The sequence below is a fragment of the Gossypium raimondii genome, chromosome 10 (assembly GCF_025698545.1).
Source record: "Gossypium raimondii isolate GPD5lz chromosome 10, ASM2569854v1, whole genome shotgun sequence".
Lineage (NCBI taxonomy): Eukaryota > Viridiplantae > Streptophyta > Magnoliopsida > Malvales > Malvaceae > Gossypium > Gossypium raimondii.
This window is the reverse complement of record NC_068574.1, coordinates 57677971-57697688: the sequence shown is the minus strand read 5'-3', so window position 1 is coordinate 57697688 and position 19718 is coordinate 57677971. Positions and strand designations below refer to the sequence as shown.

At 36.7% G+C, this 19718-nt stretch overlaps 1 protein-coding gene across 1 annotated transcript; it reads left to right on the top strand.

Annotated features, from left to right (window-relative positions):
* The first annotated feature begins 2900 nt into the window (after nt 1-2900).
* On the top strand, nt 2901-5155 carry LOC105775657 (ankyrin repeat-containing protein BDA1). Its single transcript, XM_012598152.2, has 2 exons — nt 2901-3823; nt 3911-5155. The coding sequence occupies exons 1-2, from the start codon at nt 3227-3229 to the stop codon at nt 4838-4840; spliced, it is 1527 nt and encodes a 508-aa protein (XP_012453606.1). The 5' UTR covers nt 2901-3226; the 3' UTR covers nt 4841-5155.
* Nucleotides 5156-19718: the final 14563 nt, after the last annotated feature.

Below are 19718 nucleotides of genomic sequence, written 5' to 3'. Positions count from 1 at the left end.
ATTTCATATCGTATGCTAATTATAATTTATTAAATAAAATTATTTTAAGTGAAAAACTATTTACATGAAAAACTATTTATTATATTTTATTGAATGAAAATAATATTCACTTAGTGGAATTAAGTATATCAATTTAATAAACTATTAAGTTCCCAATTAAATATTCTCATAAATTTATAAATTGATTACTTAAATTTAATAACTCATGATACATTAATAAATTTAATTTGATAACTCATAATGATTAATTGAACTTGTTAGATATCTGAACTTCATAATTAATTATAAAGAATGTAAAATAAAAGGTACATAAAAGTAATAATGCACTTGCTATAGGTTTTTAAGTTTATTGATTTGATTCTTATTATTTTTAAACATAATTCAGACTTTCTTTATTAGTTTATGGAAATTCACAATATGAATATTACTATAAATTTACAATAATTATCTTTTATAACAACATACTATTATAGATATATAACAACCACCTTTTATTAATAGACAAATGAGATTGTTATAAAGATAAATATAATCTTTTATATTGGTTGGAGTCACAAATCCATGTAAAATTCAACATTTCACCATTACCTGGCATTGACAAATGTAAAAGAGTTGGTTTTCGTGGTTTTAATTAAAAATTTTAATTGAATTTAGTTCATTCGATTCAATAATATTAAATTTAATCATGGAATTTGTTATATACAAATTATCTTGTTTAAGGTTAGGGACAAAGTAAGAAAATTTTTTGGGGTCAAAATTAAATTATATATTTTACTATAGTAAAAATATAATATTATTATTTTAATAGTTTATATCTTTTTAATTTTAAAAGATTAAATCATTTTTTATCATTTTAAGGGGTCAAATTGTAATTTTACCATTACTAATTTAAAATTTTATGAATTATAAGAGGTTTAAATGGAAAATTTTTCATTCTAGGGGGATCGGGCCCCTACCGGCTCCCTTGGCTCTGCTATTGTTCAAGGCATTTCGTCAAGATAGTTGCTTAAACTTTAATAGAGGGCTCACCCTAAGGTGAGAAAACTCGATTCGACTTCAAAAAAATAATTTTTTTTCGAATTTCTAGTTAATCAGATCGAACTAATCGAGTTATTCAATTTTTTCTTCGAGTAAACTCAAATAAGTAATTTGATTTTTGAAGTTTGAGTCAAGTTGAAATTTACAATTAGAGTAATATATTATATACTCCTTTGGTCTCTATCAATTTAAAAAATGATCAAATTGGTCTTTCTCAACAAAAAATACAAATGAGTTCAAAATAAATTTCAAAAATTAAAATATATTTCAAAATCTCAAAATTTTCATAATTTTTAAAATTACGAAAATCTAAAGAATATATAGAAAATGTTTAAAATTTTCAAAATAATAATTTTAAGGACTTAAACAAGTAAATTACCAATTCAAGTTTATCGTATTAAACTGTACTATATTTTTCTCTTATTTTTCTTCAAAAGAGTTTTCAAATATGTAAGATTTCAAATTTATGTGCTCTAACATGAAATTAGTTATATTATAACAATATTTTATTCAGGGCGTAGCTAGGAGACTGGCAGGGACCCCGACCCCCCTAAAATGGAAAGGTTTTCCATTTAGGCCCTTTAAAAAAATTAAAATATTAAATTAGTAAAATTAAAATTGCACTTTGGCCTCATAAAAATGATAAAAATTTAATTTAATCATTTAAAAATTATAAAGATACTGACCATTAAAATGGTGAAATTGCAATTTTACTATCGTAAAAACTACAATTTGATTTCGGCTCCCCCCTAAAAAAATTTTTTGGCTTTGCCCCTAACTTTATTTTGATATGTTTAATTTTTTAAAAAATTTAATCGAATAATTTCACTTGATTCGGTTCAAGTCAACTTGAATTCTATTTCACTTGAGTAAATGCAAAAAAAAAAAAAAAAAAAACTCAAATCAAGAAAGGATGATAAAATAAGACTTGTCAACTTGACTAACTCAAAATTTTTTTTCACTCCATTCAATCAAACGGTCTCCGTTTCTTCACCTAACCGGGGCTTGCCTATGGAATCACCGTCAAATCCAATCGGAGCCCTCCCAATTACATTCGTTGCTTCCCGGTAGACATCATAGAAATCTTGCCACCAACTACCTACAGCATAGTTGCTCTCATCTTAGTAAGGTCTAGTCATATCCTGTTACACATGACTCGACCACCAATCCTATATAAGTAAGGCAACCATTCATCGAGGTCCACGTCCGGCTCATTATCAAATTCTCCACCAATGTAAGATCCCTTCCTTTTCTTCACCAAGAGAGATCAAGTTCCTTCAACTTTAATATAAAAAATATCATTGGAAGCTCTTATTGTATTTCTCAAATTTCTTATTGACTCTCAACATTATGATGTGAATCACCTATTTCATCTATAATATGAATGTATGCCAAATGTCCAGCTTTGACATATTCCTTGATTCAAAATTGTTAATTTAACAAGCAAATGATAGAAAAAAAAAACAGTAAACAAAAAATTTCATCTTAGCAAGGTGGCCGGCTCATTTATAATTGAGAACTTTTTTATTATGGTGGTGTCAATGTGAAAAAAGTATGTGTGGAGTACGCGGGGGATCCACTGCCTCCAATTATTGGATATTTCCGAGTGCTTGCAATTCCACCATATGCATATTAACCTATTCGTAAGTGCCTTAATTAAATTAAAAGGCCTTTATTTATTTATTATACACATGAGAGAGGTGAACTGAGTCATACGTATAAAATAATGGAATTGCGGAAAATATTATAAAGCACAATGAGATTGGGATGTGTGGGCTTGTCTTGCTTTCTGTTTGATCTTGGGATGATAGCTGTTTGTTCTTGTCCTGCTGTAAGTTAGGTGTGATGGATGTTGGGTTTCATTTCGATTTTATGTACCTCTAAACTTAAAAAGTAACATTGCCATTAAACCAAAATAGGTCCTATATTTTCTATTCTTTTAAACAAATCGTAATTGGAATGTGGAAGCTGCCTTCGACCTTTTAAGAAGTTTCTCTTTCCAGACTAGCGTGTTCAAAGTCATGTATAAAATTTTGGTTACCTTTCTGTGTGTTTTGCTAAATATAGCTTCCATTCCCTTTATATTGTCTTATGTGTCTCTATTCTCTTTGTTTTCCTGCAAATTTCATCATTTCTCAGTAGCCTGAAAATTTGCTGCATAATTTATTATCTCCACTTCCCCCTAGCTATGGATTGGAGTATGATAGGGGCTGCACAAACTGGAAACATTAATGTCTTGTATGAGCTAATTCAGAAAGATCCATATGTTTTGGAGCGTATTGATCATGTTCCATTTCTTGACACTCCATTGCACGTAGCAGCCAGTGCTGGGCATGTTGATTTTATGATGGAGATCATCAACTTAAAGCCATCGTTTGCAAGAAAGTTAAATCAAGCTGGGTTTAGCCCCATGCACTTGGCTCTGCAAAATAACAGAACTCAAGCTGTGCTTCGACTCCTCAAGTTTGATGAAGGCCTTGCTCGTGTTAAAGGAAGGGGAGGCTTGACCCCTCTGCATCATGTGGCTCAAACTGGAGATGTTGATCTTTTGATCAAGTTCCTTGAGGTTTGCCCCGAGGCTGTTGAAGATGTGACTGTTCGAGACGAGACGGTTTTCCATATTGCAGTAAAGAACGACATGTATGAAGCATTTCAAGTCTTGGTGGGGTGGCTTATAAGAAGCCGCCATGAAGCTGCCCAACGTTGGGAGAAAGAACTACTTAGTTGGGCAGACATTGATGGCAACACTGTTCTGCACATTGCAGCTATCAAAAACTCACCTCAGGTATGCTAATTTTGCTAGTTGGCTCAATTATTGATGTATATACGTATATGATAAAAGGATTATTTACATGAATTTTCTAATTAACAGGTGGTGAAAGTATTGCTGGGACACTTGCGCCGAGACCATATCAATGCCAAAAATTTGAAGGGATCCACAGCTCTAGATATCCAACCAGACTATCCATTGGATGAAAGGCAAATGGATAATTATAAGGACTCCGTTAAAGATATGATAAGAAAAGCAGGAGGATTGAGCGGTTCCAAGCTTCCCAATAAGTCCATCTCGTCAATCCACATCAAATCATTAAGGCCAAAGATGTCATGTTCTCAAAAATTTGCAACAATGGCAGGTCGAGGAAGAAAGGGTATCCCACTTGAGATGCGTAATACATTTCTAGTAGTGACGGTGTTAATTATAACAGCCACTTACGCTGCCTCTTTAAGCCCTCCAAAGAAAGCTGATAACAGTTCATCCATGAAATACCATATCGAGTATAGCGCAGCTGTAGCATCGGTCGACAGCACTGCACCACTACCAGTTCCTCCTCCACCACCGGCCGATGATCAGATTAATTTTTCAGATTTAATAGATGTATCATCCATGTTTTGGTTATACAACACATTAACATTTTGGGCAGCAATCGGGTTAACAGCATATCTCCTACCAAGTCGTTCAATCAGCTTGTTTCTTCTCATAACCCTTTCCTTGTTTGGGACTTGTTACATGCTTTTAGTTGCTGTGTCCACATGGTCATGGAAACTTCAGTATGTGGTTTCTCTTCAAACTACTATACCCTTGTCCTATCGTGCTCTCTGCATTATAAATTACTGCTTGTCAACATCCCTAGCTCTGCTGGTATCGTACCGGATAGCCCGTTATGTTTTCCGCAGGTTTGTGCCTAAAGCAAAGATCTTCGTCCTCGTACAAATCGTTTCCTTTATCCTCTTTGCTTTTGTTCTTGTTCCAGCTATCCTTAATACCGAAGCCATTTTAACGTACTCCAATTTCTTTCAGTGATCTTCGTTGAATTCTTATTCGTTTCAGCCGGTTAATTGGTCCCCTTTCATCTCTTGTGAAGGGCCTTGTTTGTTTTTGTTAACAAGGCCTTATAGTCTCTTGAATGTGAAACTATTTGTCATATTGTTTGATCTTTTAGAAACCATAAGAATTGAAAGTGACGAGTCTCCCTTGCACTGCGCGTTAGCAGGTAGAAGAAATTATTTAAAGCATGCATTATTATTCAAATATGTTATTTGATTCAATTAGAGAATGGGGTCAGTGTGAACTTTTGATGATATATAAAATTCCACACACATTCTTATCCCTTTCCTATTCACTTTTTCAACATATTCAATGTCCATTTCGTGAAAAAAGGAATTAAATATACTTTAATTTTATTAAATAAAAAATTAATATTGACAAGAACACAATAACAACTTTCATTAAGGGTAATTTCAACTAAAAGTATTCATCATCAATAATATCAAAATATATATGACCAAATAGAATTTGAGATTTATTTAGGGGAGACCGATTCTTTTTGAAGAAATCTTCCAAGTATAGTTTGTTTGGAGTTGACAGGCCTCTTATTGGGCTGGTATTGTTTTTAAGAAGTGTACAAGCCCATTTTTCCCGGGCCCATACCAGCAAAACAGATACACTAGGCCCAACTAACCCAAACAAACCCAAAATTATCAACCTAGCCCAAAATAAAAAAAGAGACCAATGGCCCAAACAACCCAAAACATAAACAAATTTCAGCAAAAAAGAAAACCGTAGGGTTTCCCTGCCTCTCCAGCGCCGCGCCACCTGCTACCATGTGTGTCTGACGCCTCCTACTATCGCCGTACGGTCACCTGCAAACACGCAAGAAGAAAAGCAGAAGCAGACAAGAGTAGACAGAAAATTTAGCTTTCTCTCGGCTATAAGGCCGAATATTGTAAAATGAAAAGGGGGCTTGATCACTGTAATGGGGAGTCCCGATTTTTGAAAAGAAAAAACATTAAAAGAAAGAAATAAAAGCAGAAAACAGATCAAAGGTTTTTCTTTTTTCTTTTTCTCTATCATTCTGTTTATAAGATCTTTTTTCTTTTATTTTATCTACTTTTTTTAGAATATTAGTAATAAAATAAATAAAAGGGAACTCACTGAAAGTGGCAATGGTTGCGCCGTCAGAGGGTTCCTCCTTCGTCGCCTGAATCGGGTCCAAAGGGGCCGAAAACCCCCTTGTTTTGACTCTCACAAATTGAGAGAGCTTCGGGCTCTCAAGGATGTCGTGAAGCGGGGGAAAAAGAGCTCCTTTCCCATTGCCAGACGCCGGCCATGGTGGTGACGTGACGGGATCAGTAGACCGCCGGCCATTTGAGGGGTGGAGAGCCCTCTTTCTTTTTCTTTTTTATTTTTATTTTTTGCGGCTGAAGATGAAATTAGGGTTGGTTTTGAAGCTTTTAAAGCCTCTTTAAACGGTGTCGTTTAGGCTTGGGGTTCAGAGACCAAAAACGGCGTCGTTTTGGTCTCTGACCCGCGACCCGACCTGTCCAATGCCTAGATCCGCGCGTTTTTCCTTTGGGGATATTATTCGCGTTGGTCCTTCCATTCTTCAGCGCGTTTCAATGCAGTGCTACCTTTTATCTTTTTTTAATTTCTTAATTTGGTCATGAAATTTTACTTTTGATTCATTTTGGTCCTGATCAAAGCAGACGAGTCGAGGAGACTGGATAATTTCTCCGTTGGTCCCCTTGTTCTCACGCGTTCATTTGGGCCTTTATTCTGATTTTATTATTTATTTTGTTAAGGTTGGCACCTTAAATTCAGTCTAAGTCTCAGTTTAGTCCCTTTTATGCCCTTTTGTTTTTTTCCTTTATTATAATTTTGATTTCGAATTATATTCTAGTCTCAATTTAACCCCTTTTATTTATTATATTATTACTAGTACTATTATTATTATTAGTATTATATTTATTACTATTACTTACTTTACTATTAATTATTTACTCATGGCGCCTCTTTTAGGTTTCAAGTTTGATTATATATGCATACATACATTTTCATAATATATATATCAATATACATGTATATATTTTTACAACTTATTTATATGTATATATCTTTAATCTTATATATTTTAAAATTTTTATATACATATATATATATGTGCCTATATACATTTTTTATATGTTTTATAATTTATATATGCCTATTTATATATATCTCTGAACATTTTTATACACACGTATAGATATATCCATACTTTACATTTTTATAATTTTGTTCATTTCCTTTAGTTATTTTCTTTTATTTTACATTTTCATTATTATTTTGAAAGTATGTTCTAATTGTATTTGCTTACATACTCATTATTATGTATGTTATTAATTTGTCCTTTTATTTATTTTATTGCGATTCTTGGTATTATTTTTACATCATCGTATTATCGTTTTATTGTGCATATTGACACTGTGCTTTATTTCTATTATTTCGCGTTAGATTAATTTTATTCAATGCATAAATTATGATTTTTTTAACAAGCAAAACCTCGTGTTTAGATTCGATAAGGTCGTACCCTAACTTACTGGGTTTCGATTTTCACAATAAATCTAAATACGTGAATCTTTTCAAACTCAAGTTTTAAATGATCTCGGGAATAAAAAAGGATCATGTCCTAACTTACTGGGCACGATCCCTTTTCTAAACCCGAGATAATTAAATATCTTTTTAAATAAGTAAGAGTCTGAATTTAGATATGCCAATTTTAAAGTTTGGAAATCTGAGAAGGAAGAGTCTGAATTTAGACTTTCTCTTTGAATTTAGTTGTCGAATGCATTGGTTGAACAAAATGATAGGATGACTAGTTAATGACAAAGCTTAAATGAACAAGCAAGCGATGATCATCAGGCAATAGGAAGAGGTTACCTCGGAGAAGAGAGCCTTCATTTGCGCATAAGTCTCTGGTACGACACATTGGGAATGGTGTAAGGAACTAGAATGACTCGAATCATGTATCCTTGAATTGTGATAAGAGAAGATTGAGGAAAAGCCATATATTTCTACCCTTAGATTACAGTAGAAAATGATGGTACAAATTTGGCGCCCCAATGGATTAAACTCTGAGGTTTACGATGGGGGCAACCTGATTAAATACTTCTTCGGAAAGGTCAGTCAAGCAAGAAGGTGTTGTAGCACATCAGTGATAAAGCCTTAATAAACTTCGAGTAATGACAGCTTAAGCGGGATCATTATCGAAAAAAATAAAATTTTGAATTCATGCAAACACATTTCACACATGTCTAGTTAGGAGCATTTGATTCATTTTGATCATGCCATCCTAATCTTTAGGCATAATTAAGTTCATTATACAGGTCATGTTCCCCAAAGAATAGATCAAAGATGTTAGATCCTATCTCCCTAAGCAGTAGTGGAGCAAATCGAAGATGGCGAATATCAACTTCCTAAGCAGTAGTCAAGCAGATTTAAGCCACCAGTCTTATCTCCCTAAGCAGTAGTGGAGCAGGTCAAAGATGTTAGATCCTATCTCCCTAAGCAGTAGTGGAGCAGATCGAAGATGGCGAATCTCATCTTCCTAAGCAGTAGTGAAGCAGATTTAAGCCACCAGTCCTATCTCCCTAAGCAGTAGTGGAGCAGGTCAAAGATGTTAGATCCTATCTCCCTAAGCAGTAGTGGAGTAGATCGAAGACGGCGAATCTTATCTTCCTAAGCAGTAGCGAAGCAGATTTAAGCCACCAGTCCTATCTCCCTAAGCAGTAGCGGAGCAGGTCAAAGATGTTAGATCCTATCTCCCTAAGCAGTAGTGGAGCAGGTCAAAGATGTTAGATCCTATCTCCCTAAGCAGTAGTGGAGCAGATCGAAGACGGTGAATCTTATCTTCCTAAGCAGTAGTGAAGCAGATTTAAGCCACGAGTCCTATCTCCCTAAGCAGTAGAGGAACAAGTCAAAGATGGTAGATCCTATCTCCCTAAGCAGTAGTGGAGCAGATCGAAGACGGCAAATCTTATCTTCCTAAACAGTAGTGAAGCAGATTTAAGCCACCAGTCCTATCTCCCTAAGCAGTAGTGGAGCAGGTCGAAGATTGTAAGTCTTATCTCCCTAAGCAGTAGCGGAGCAGACAAAAGAAACCAATCCTATCTCCCTGAGCAGCAGTGGAGTAGGTTGAAGATTGTATATCTTATCTCTCTAAGCAATAGTAGAGCAGATCGCATCCAGTCTTATCTTCCTGAATTTACAGTGGAGCAGACTAAGACTACAAACATCGTCCCTCTGAAGTTGTGGCAAAGAAGGTCGAAGCTACAAGTTAGAACTCTCTGCAGTGCAGTGGAGGGGATTGAAGCAACAAGACGCACTGATTGGAATGAAGCTACATGAAGAAGAGAAGCACTTAAAGAAGTCAAGACCCGGCGAGACCGGACAAAATTGGTCTTTCTTAGTCTTTTCTCTGTTCTCATTACACGACAACGAGCAAAGAGGGGCAGCTGTACAAGCCCATTTTTCCCGGGCCCATACCAGCAAAACAGATACACTAGGCCCAACTAACCCAAACAAACCCAAAATTATCAACCTAGCCCAAAATAAAAAAAGAGACCAATGGCCCAAACAACCCAAAACATAAACAAATTTCAGCAAAAAAGAAAACCCTAGGGTTTCCCTGCCTCTCTAGCGCCGCGCCACCTGCTACCATGTGCGTCTGACGCCTCCTACTACCGCCGTACGGTCACCTGCAAACACGCAAGAAGAAAAGCAGAAGCAGACAAGAGTAGACAGAAAATTTAGCTTTCTCTTGGCTATAAGGCCGAATATTGTAAAATGAAAAGGGGGCTTGATCACTGTAATGGGGAGTCCCGATTTTTGAAAAGAAAAAACATTAAAAGAAAGAAATAAAAGCAGAAAACAGATCAAAGGTTTTTCTTTTTTCTTTTTCTCTATCATTCTGTTTGTAAGATCTTTTTTCTTTTATTTTATCTACTTTTTTTAGAATATTAGTAATAAAATAAATAAAAGGGAACTCACCGGAAGTGGCCATGGTTGCGCCGTCGGAGGGTTCCTCCTTCGTCGCCTGAATCGGGTCCAAAGGGGCCGAAAACCCCCTTGTTTTGACTCTCACGAATTGAGAGAGCTTCGGGCACTCAAGGATGTCGTAAAGCGGGGGAAAAAGAGCTCCTTTCCCATTGCCAGACGCCGGCCATGGTGGTGACGTGACGGGATCAGTAGACCGCCGGCCATTTTAGGGGTGGAGAGCCCTCTTTCATTTTCTTTTTTATTTTTATTTTTTGCGGCTGAAGATGAAATTAGGGTTGGTTTTGAAGCTTTTAAAGCCTCTTTAAACGGTGTCGTTTAGGCTTGGGGTTCAGAGACCAAAAACGACGTCGTTTTGGTCTCTGACCCGCGACCTGACCCGTCCAATGCCCAGATCCGCGCGTTTTCTTTTGGGGATATTATTCGCGTTGGTCCTTCCATTCTTCAAATACGTTTCAATGCAAGGCTACCTTTTATCTTTTTAATTTCTTAATTTGGTCATGAAATTTTACTTTTGATTCATTTTGGTCTGATCAAAGCACGAGTCTAGGGAGACTGGATAATTTCTCCGTTGGTCCCCTTGTTCTCACGCTGCTTCATTTGGGCCTTTATTCGATTTTATTATTTATTTTGTTAAGATTGGCACCTTAAATTCATCTAAGTCTCAGTTTAGTCCCTTTATGCCCTTTGTTTTTTCCTTTATTATAATTTTGATTTGAATTTTATTCTAGTCTCAATTTAACCCCTTTTATTTATTATATTATTACTACTACTACTATTATTATTTGTATTATATTTATTACTATTACTTACTTTACTATTAATTATTTACTCATGGCGCCTCTTTTAGGTTTCAAGTTTGATTATATATGCATACATACATTTTCATAATATATATATCAATATACATGTATATATTTTTACAACTTATTTATATGTATATATCTTTAATCTTATATATTTTAAATTTTTATATACATATATATATGTGTCTATATACATTTTTTATATGTTTTATAATTTATATATGCCTATTTATATATATCTCTGAACATTTTTATACACACGTATAGATATATCCATACTTTACATTTTTATAATTTTGTTCATTTCCTTTAGTTATTTTCTTTTATTTTACATTTTCATTATTATTTTGAAAGTATGTTCTAATTGTATTTGCTTACATACTCGTTATTATGTATGTTATTAATTTGTCCTTTTATTTATTTTATTACGATTCTTTGGTATTATTTTTACATCATCGTATTAATTATCGTTTTATTGTGCATATTGACACCGTGCTTTATTTCTATTATTTCGCGTTAGATTAATTTTATTTAAATGCATAAATTATGATTTTTTTTTGAATAAGCAAAACCTCGTGTTTAGATTCGATAAGGTCGTACCCTAACTTACTGGGTTTCGATTTTCACAATAAATCTAAATACGTGAATCTTTTCAAACTCAAGTTTTAAATGATCTCAGGAATAAAAAAGGATCATGTCCTAACTTACTGGGCACGATCCATTTTCTAAACCCGAGATAATTAAATATCTTTTTAAATAAGTAAATTTTTTGGCATTTATTCTCGTATCGGGAATTTGATACGTTGTGTCCTAACGCATTGGATATGACATGTCGTTTTCTCAAGATGAGGGTTTTTCTAATAAATTTTTGGCATTTATTCTCGTATCGGGAATTCGAGACATTGTGTCCTAACTTACTGGATATGATTCTTTTTCTCGATAATGTGAAATATGCCCATTTTCCCAAAAATTTTGAACATTTCAATAAAAGATTGTATTTTTAAATCTCTTTAAAGTTTTCAATTTTCGACATTAAGACATTAACTAATCAACTAGGTACCAATTTTGGGCGTTACGAGGGTGCTAATCCTTCCTCGTACGTAACCGACTCCCGAATCCATTTTTTTTGAATTTCGTAGACCAAACTCGTTGTTTTAATAAAATTAAATTGTTTATTAAAAACAACCACTTTTACGAGGTGACCCGATCACACCTCATCCAAAAAAGATTGGTGGTGACTCCCGTTTTCATTTTTATTTTTCAAAACCCAAGTCGACCCCGTTTTTAATCCAAAAAATGGTGTCAACAGCTTGGCGACTCCATTGGGGAAAAAAAATAAGAGAGTCGAGCCATGTGTTGATTACTTTGTCTTTTTGTCAAAGATTGAAAACTTGACACGATCCTTGTGTTGCATTTCATTCGTCTTTATTTCAGTCCGTATCATTTTGTTTATAATTATTACGTTTAGATGTATATTTCTGCACATTGCATTGCATGACCGTTGGTCACACCCTTTTAAGTGGGAGTGTGAAACTACGCCTTCTTGAGGTTTTCACCTCCTCATGGGATAGTGAATCGCTTCCGGGATACATCCGTACCTATGTCTTCATGAGATTTTCATCTCCGCATTGCCATAGGGAAATGTATTCCCCTGAACCGAACTCAGTCCGTATGAGCCTATAATGGGTGAGGATCGAGGAATTTGCTGGTTCAGGTACCCTTACTTTAGAATCGAACCGCATATAATGAGCCTTAAGAGCCAACCCTAGGTAGAACCACACCGAATGCCTAGAGGTCACTTGAAAGCTTGGTTCAAATCTGCGGTCATTTTGTTGTATGTTTGTCTTTTTTTGTTACGATTATCATTACTTCGGTTTGTAATTGCTCTATTGGTTTGAATTTTGATATACTTCTGCATATTGCATTACTTAATCGCTCGATTTTTCCTTTTTAGGTGGGAGTGAGAAACTAGTCCGTCGTGAGGTTTTCACCTCCGTGCAGGATAGTGAATCACTTCCGGGATACATCCGTACCTATGTATTCGTGAGATTTTCATCTCCGCATGGCCATAGAGAAATGTATTCCCCTGAACCGAACTCAGTCCGTATGAGCCTATAATGGTTGAGGATCGAGGAATCTGCTGGTTCGGGTACCTTGACTTTAGACTCAACCCTCATATAGTAGACTTAGGAACTTAACCTAGGTAGAGCCACTCCAAACCCCTAGTATCTACCTGATTAGGTACTTTTTGTTTTCTGTGTTTGCTTATGTTTTGTACTAACCCCTCTTGTCGTGTCTTAATTATCATTGCATTACATTGCATTTGCATCTTAGGAAGGAGATATGGATTCAAGTTCGATTACCAAATTAGAAAGCTTGTTATGGAATACGAATTCCTTGATAAAGTGGAAAATAATACGACTTCTCGAATATATTCTGAGGAACGCAAGAAGGGCGATAGAAGAGTTCGTGACCCTGCTTCGTGGCCTGAGGATTCAAGGTGATTGTCTAAGAGCCTTCGACGTTCCAAGAAGCTGACGAGCCTTATGAAGATGGGCAGATGATGGACCGCGACCAAGATCAAAAGAATGAGCTAGCAATGGCATCTATTGGCGAGATTACCTCAAACATGCGGATGAAGAAAAAGACCGATGTTGTTTCTTGGAATATGAGGGTGAGGTCGTACATGTATCCGTTTTATGTAAGGGAATTTGCTTTCTAGAAAAGTTTCCTAAATGTAATTGAATCAGAATCAACGTCTCTTTAGGCATTCATTTCATGCATTTGCATCACATTGCATTACATGCATTAAAATCCATTGAAAGAGTCTAAACGAGTAAATTTATTTCAGCTAACCTGGAAAACCAACCAACCAAACACCCTTACGATATCCAAGCAAAGGCTAAAGAAATGGAACGAAGGTTGGAAAAAATAGAGCGAATGCAAATTCAGATGCATGAGCAATTGACTGAATTTCAACAGGAGATGAGAGATCAGATGCTAGAATTACGGAGAACTATGATAAACTAGTTCAACCGATTGCTAGCTGGAAAGTCAAAAGAAGTGCAAGACCCGGTGGTTTACTTTGGGGTTAATAATGAGGATCTTGTCTATTCTTTAAATTGTACTCCGACAAGTGCCCAGGTCCAGCCAGATGGGCGCCCACAAGGGGCATTCTTTACTATCGGATCCCAATATTATCAGACTGATACATCGACACCAGTGAATTGCCTGACAGGCTTAGGATCCAATTTGAGGAACGATTTAGCTAATCCTATTGCTAATCTAGCCAAAATAAAGCAGATGAGGGTAGAGTACCCAGATACTATAAAGGCCCCAAGGAAGAAGAGGAAAAAAAGGATAACGCAGGCAGATATAACAAGAGCCACTCAAAACCAATCACTGTGGGCAGGCCAAAGACGGAGACCACCAGCCATCAGAGCCCTTTAAAGCAAGGACCTTGTGTGAAACAAGGTACGGAGAACCTCCAATTTACGCCAATCTCGATGACGTATAAGGAGCTGTATCAAAAGTTATTCGATGCGCACATTGTTTCCCCCTTCTACTCAGAACCCCCACAGCCTCCGTACCCCAAATGGCACGATGCGAATGCACAATGCGAATACCATGCGGGAAATACGGGGCATTCCATAGAGAATTGTATTACTTTCAAGAAACTGGTTGAAAAATTCATCAACATGGGTGTTGTCAACTTTGATGACTCTAGTGCGAAAAATCTATTACCCAATCATAATTGATAATGGAGCCAATGTAATGCACGGAGAAGAGTGGGAGATGTTCACATCGACGAAAAGCAAATGAAAAGGGACCTTGTTCGATATCTGCCCTTATAAATCTAGAGTGTTTTAAGCAATTAGCTTGCGGAAGAGACCCCTGTAGTATTTAGAGCTTACTCAGAGTAATATTCAGAACACACTTGTTGCTTTTTAGCCTAGAGGTAATAAGAACTCTTTTGTGAAATAGGCTCATATTTGAACGTCATTATTTTAATGGAATGCATCTTTGCGATCTTTTTGAACCAATATTCTTTCATTTCTTATCAATGATTATTTTTATTCTTTTATTCTTTCTTCCAAATCCTATTGCATTCATAAACATATTATACAACTTCATATATTCTTTGTATATTCTTTGGTACTTGCTATGGGTTCTCAGATATCAATGACATGAATGACACTGTTGCAAACTTAGAATCTCTTTTGAGCGAGATATGTGTTTAGATGGATCTCATGACTTTGGAAATGACATAGATCGTAGCTTATCTCCAGACGTGGTGAGGAGGGTAGAACAAGAAGATAGACAGATCCTACCTCACAAGGAATCATTAGGAATTGTGGGCTTGGAGAATATTAAAATTAACCTGACTGTAAAGACGAAGTAATACCTTATTGAGTGACCTCTAGGGTTCAAAGATGTCTTCGTATGATCATACCAAGATATGCCCCGGGTTAAACACTGATAATGAAATCTGCACAACAACACGATGTCAGAAACTTGCAGTATAAACGATGTAATTCTTTGCCAAGGCAATGCTTTTCTCGTGAAGTCAGCATAGCTTTGCCCATTTGAAGTCGAATTTCTACCTCTTCAAGTTGTTGTTGGGTCCATCCTGACTAAATAGGAAGATCCAAAGTTTTCTGTCGAAGTTGCGGCCCAAAAGGCTCATATCAAAAAAGGGAAGAAAAAGAAAAATCAAAGTCAAAGTCAAAATGAAAATGAAAAAAATCAAAAAATAAAAATAAAAAAACAAAAAGAAAAAAGAAAAAAGAAAAATCAAAATCAAGATCAAAATGAAAATGAAAATGAGAAAAAAAGAAAGAAGAATGAAAAAAGAGAAATCTAGATGGAAAATCAGGATGAAAAAGAAAAAGAAAAAGAAAAAGAAAAAGAAAAGGAGAGGCCAAAGCGAAAACCTGCAAATGGCGCTTTGTGACCAAATGAGGTTTTGAGTTGAAAACCCGAGAAGGGTGACTCAAATTTCGAGCACAATGGGGCATGGATATCACCATTATCGAAGAATTCTAATGGGCATTGCTTCATTTTGAGAGGCTACTTCATGAGCCAAAGTCATCGTATGCCGATACACAATTTCAGAGAAGAGGGTATTGGAGAATGCATTGAGCTTAAACAATAGCACGATAGCTGAGGTCTCAAATTAACTCAGAAGTGGACACCACGATTCGTCACTGAATTGCCTAGAGTTGAACATCGAAAATTGAAGGAAAATAACAGAGACTGGCATGAGAAATTACTATTTTCCTTCCTTGCTTGTCGAACATCTGTACTGGGGCAATACCTTTCTCTTTGGTTTGCGGGGTTTAGGTAGTTTTACCTATTGAAATCCTTTCTCTCCAGGTATTAGTTGAGCTAGAATTGGATGAAGCAGAATGGATCCAATCGCGATGCGATCAGTTGAACCTAGGAAAAAGGTTAAAAGCTATTCTTCAGGGTCGGATGTACCAGAAACAAATGATACGAGCCAATAATGAACAGTGTCATCTCAGAGAATTTCACGAGAGGGTTGGATGTCGAAAAAGATCATTCCTCTCCAAAAGGATTCTAGAGGGAAATGAATGCCAAACTGAGAATGTCCCTACATTGTAAAGAAGACATTCTTCAGAAGAGCACTGACCCTGAGTGAGATTGCTATTCCTACAAACTCGGATCCAGTTAAGAAACACGTCGTTTAAAGAAGAATAAAGGACCAATGTGAAAACCCGCAAATGGCACTTTGAAAAAAAAAATGATGATGAAAAATGAAAAATGAAAAATAGAGAGGCTAAAGGGGAAAATCCGCAAAAGGTATCTTAGGCCAAATGGGATTTGAGTTGAAAACCCAAAAAGGGCGGCTTAAATATTGATCAAAAAGGGGAAAAGTGATCAGAGCAACTCAAATTTTGATCAGATTGGGGCATGTGGTAATCTTGTTATACCTGAATCAACAGGAAAGGCTAGGGGACATCTTAGGGCATCGACAAAGCATGGTAGATCTCCTAAACTTATGACAAACTCAGAATGGTCTTTAGAAAGTTTATACAGAGAAGTTCAAGCTGCGATATCTCGGGCACCCAATTCTCATATTATTTATATTGAATTTGTTATTCTTTTCCAAGATATACATTCCCAATTAATTTCTTTGTCAGCCTTCTTTACTATTTTCAATAATTTGTTCTTTCGAGCTATGCTCAGAACTAACTTTATTCTTATCCATTGTTATGACCTTTTTGCAAACATGTTGCATTGGAATAATGATTAATGGACTAATAAAACTTTCGCAAAAGAAGTTTTACATATTACTCTGAAAGGTTTCTAAATAATATAGGAGCTTGAAACAGGACTATTGTTTAGAACACACCAATTTTAAAGTTTGGAAATCTGAGAAGGAAGAGTCTGAATTTAGACTTTCTCTTTGAATTTAGTTGTCGAATGCATTGGTTGAACAAAATGATAGGATGACTAGTTAATGACAAAGCTTAAATGCACAAGCAAGCGATGATCATCAGGCAATAGGAAGAGGTTACCTCGGAGAAGAGAGCCTTCATTTGCGCATAAGTCTCTGGTACGACACATTGGGAATGGTGTAAGGAACTAGAACGACTCGAATCATGTATCCTTGAATTGTGATAAGAGAAGATTGAGGAAAAGCCATATAATTCTACCCTTAGATTATAGTAGAAAATGATGGTACAAATTTGGCGCCCCAATGGATTAAACTCTGAGGTTACGATGGGGGCAACCTGATTAAATACTTCTTCGGAAAGGTCAGTCAAGCAAGAAGGTGTTGTAGCACATCAGTGATAAAGCCTTAATAAACTTCGAGTAATGACAGCTTAAGCGGGATCATTATCGAAAAAAATAAAATTTTGAATTTATGCAAACACATTTCACACATGTCTAGTTAGGAGCATTTGATTCATTTTGATCACGCCATCCTAATCTTTAGGCATAATTAAGTTCATTATACAGGTCATGTTCCCCAGAGAATAGATCAAAGATGTTAGATCCTATCTCCCTAAGCAGTAGTGGAGCAGATCGAAGATGGCGAATCTCATCTTCCTAAGCAGTAGTCAAGCAGATTTAAGCCACCAGTCCTATCTCCCTAAGCAGTAGTGGAGCAGGTCAAAGATGTTAGATCCTATCTCCCTAAGCAGTAGTGGAGCAGATCGAAGATGGCGAATCTCATCTTCCTAAGCAGTAGTGAAGCAGATTTAAGCCACCAATCCTATCTCCCTAAGCAGTAGTGGAGTAGGTCAAAGATGTTAGATCCTATCTCCCTAAGCAATAGTGGAGCAGATCGAAGACGGCGAATCTCATCTTCCTAAGCAGTAGTGAAGCAGATTTAAGCCACCAGTCCTATCTCCCTAAGCAGTAGTAGAGCAAGTCAAAGATGTTAGATCCTATCTCCCTAAGCAGTAGTGGAGCAGATCGAAGACGGCGAATCTTATCTTCCTAAGCAGTAGCGGAGCAGATTTAAGCCACTAGTCCTATCTCCCTAAGCAGTAGCGGAGCAGGTCAAAGATGTTAGATCCTATCTCCCTAAGCAGTAGTGGAGCAGGTCAAAGATGTTAGATCCTATCTCCCTAAGCAGTAGTGGAGCAGATTGAAGACGGTGAATCTTATCTTCCTAAGCAGTAGTGAAGTATATTTAAGCCACGAGTCCTATCTCCCTAAGCAGTAGAGGAACAAGTCAAAGATGGTAGATCCTATCTCCCTAAGCAGTAATGGAGCAGATCGAAGATGGCAAATCTTATCTTCTTAAACAGTAGCGAAGCAGATTTAAGCCACCAGTCCTATCTCCCTAAGCAGTAGCGGAGCAGGTCAATGATATTAGATCCTATCTCCTTAAGCAGTAGTGGAGCAGATCGAAAACGGCGAATCTCATCTTCCTAAGCAGTAGTGAAGTAGATTTAAGACACCAGTCCTATCTCCCTAAGCAGTAGTGGAGCAGGTCAAAGATGTTAGATCCTATCTCCCTAAGCAGTAGTGGAGTAGATCAAGACGACTAATCTCATCTTCCTAAGCAAGAGTGAAGCGATTTAAGCCACCACCCTATCTCCCTAAGCGATGAGTGGAGCGGTCAAAGATGTTAGATCCTATCTCCCTAAGCAGAGTGGAGTAGATCAAGACGGCGAATCTTATCTTCCTAAGCGATGGCGAAGCGATTTAAGCCACCATCCTATCTCCCTAAGCAATGGCGGAGCGAGTCAAAGATGTTAGATCCTATCTCCTAAGCGATAGTGGAGCAGTCAAAGATGTTAGATCCTATCTCCCTAAGCAGTAGTGGAGCAGATCGAAGACGGCGAATCTTATCTTCCTAAGCAGTAGTGAAGCAGATTTAAGTCACGAGTCCTATCTCCCTAAGCAGTAGAGGAACAAGTCAAAGATGGTAGATCCTATCTCCTTAAGCAGTAGTGGAGCAGATCGAAGACGGCAAATCTTATCTTCCTAAACAGTAGTGAAGCAGATTTAAGCCACCAGTCCTATCTCCCTAAGCAGTAGTGGAGCAGGTCGAAGATTGTAAGTCTTATCTCCCTAAGCAGTAGCGGAGCAGACAAAAGAAACCAATCCTATCTCCCTGAGCAGCAGTGGAGTAGGTTGAAGATTGTATATCTTATCTCTCTAAGCAATAGTAGAGCAGATCGCATCCAGTCTTATCTCCCTGAATTTACAGTGGAGCAGACTAAGACCACAAACATCATCCCTCTGAAGTTGTGGCAAAGAAGGTCGAAGCTACAAGTTAGAACTCTCTGCAGTGCAGTGGAGGGGATTGAAGCAACAAGACGCAGTGATTGGAATAAAGCTACATGAAGAAGAGAAGCATTTAAAGAAGTCAAGACTCGGCGAGACCGGACAAAATTGGTCTTTCTTAGTCTTTGCTCTGTTCTCGTTACACGACAACGAGCAAAGAGGGGCAGTTGTACAAGCCCATTTTTCCCGGGCCCATACTAGCAAAACAGATACACTAGGCCCAACTAACCCAAACAAACCCAAAATTATCAACCTAGCCCAAAATAAAAAAAAGAGACCAATGGCCCAAACAA

Bases quoted from the DNA above. Each gene is read 5' to 3' on its own strand.
- LOC105775657 (XM_012598152.2), top strand. From the start codon at position 3,227: ATGGATTGGAGTATGATAGGGGCTGCACAAACTGGAAACATTAATGTC. The intron at 3,824-3,910 runs GTATGCTAATTT...TCTAATTAACAG, and splicing joins CTATCAAAAACTCACCTCAG to GTGGTGAAAGTATTGCTGGG.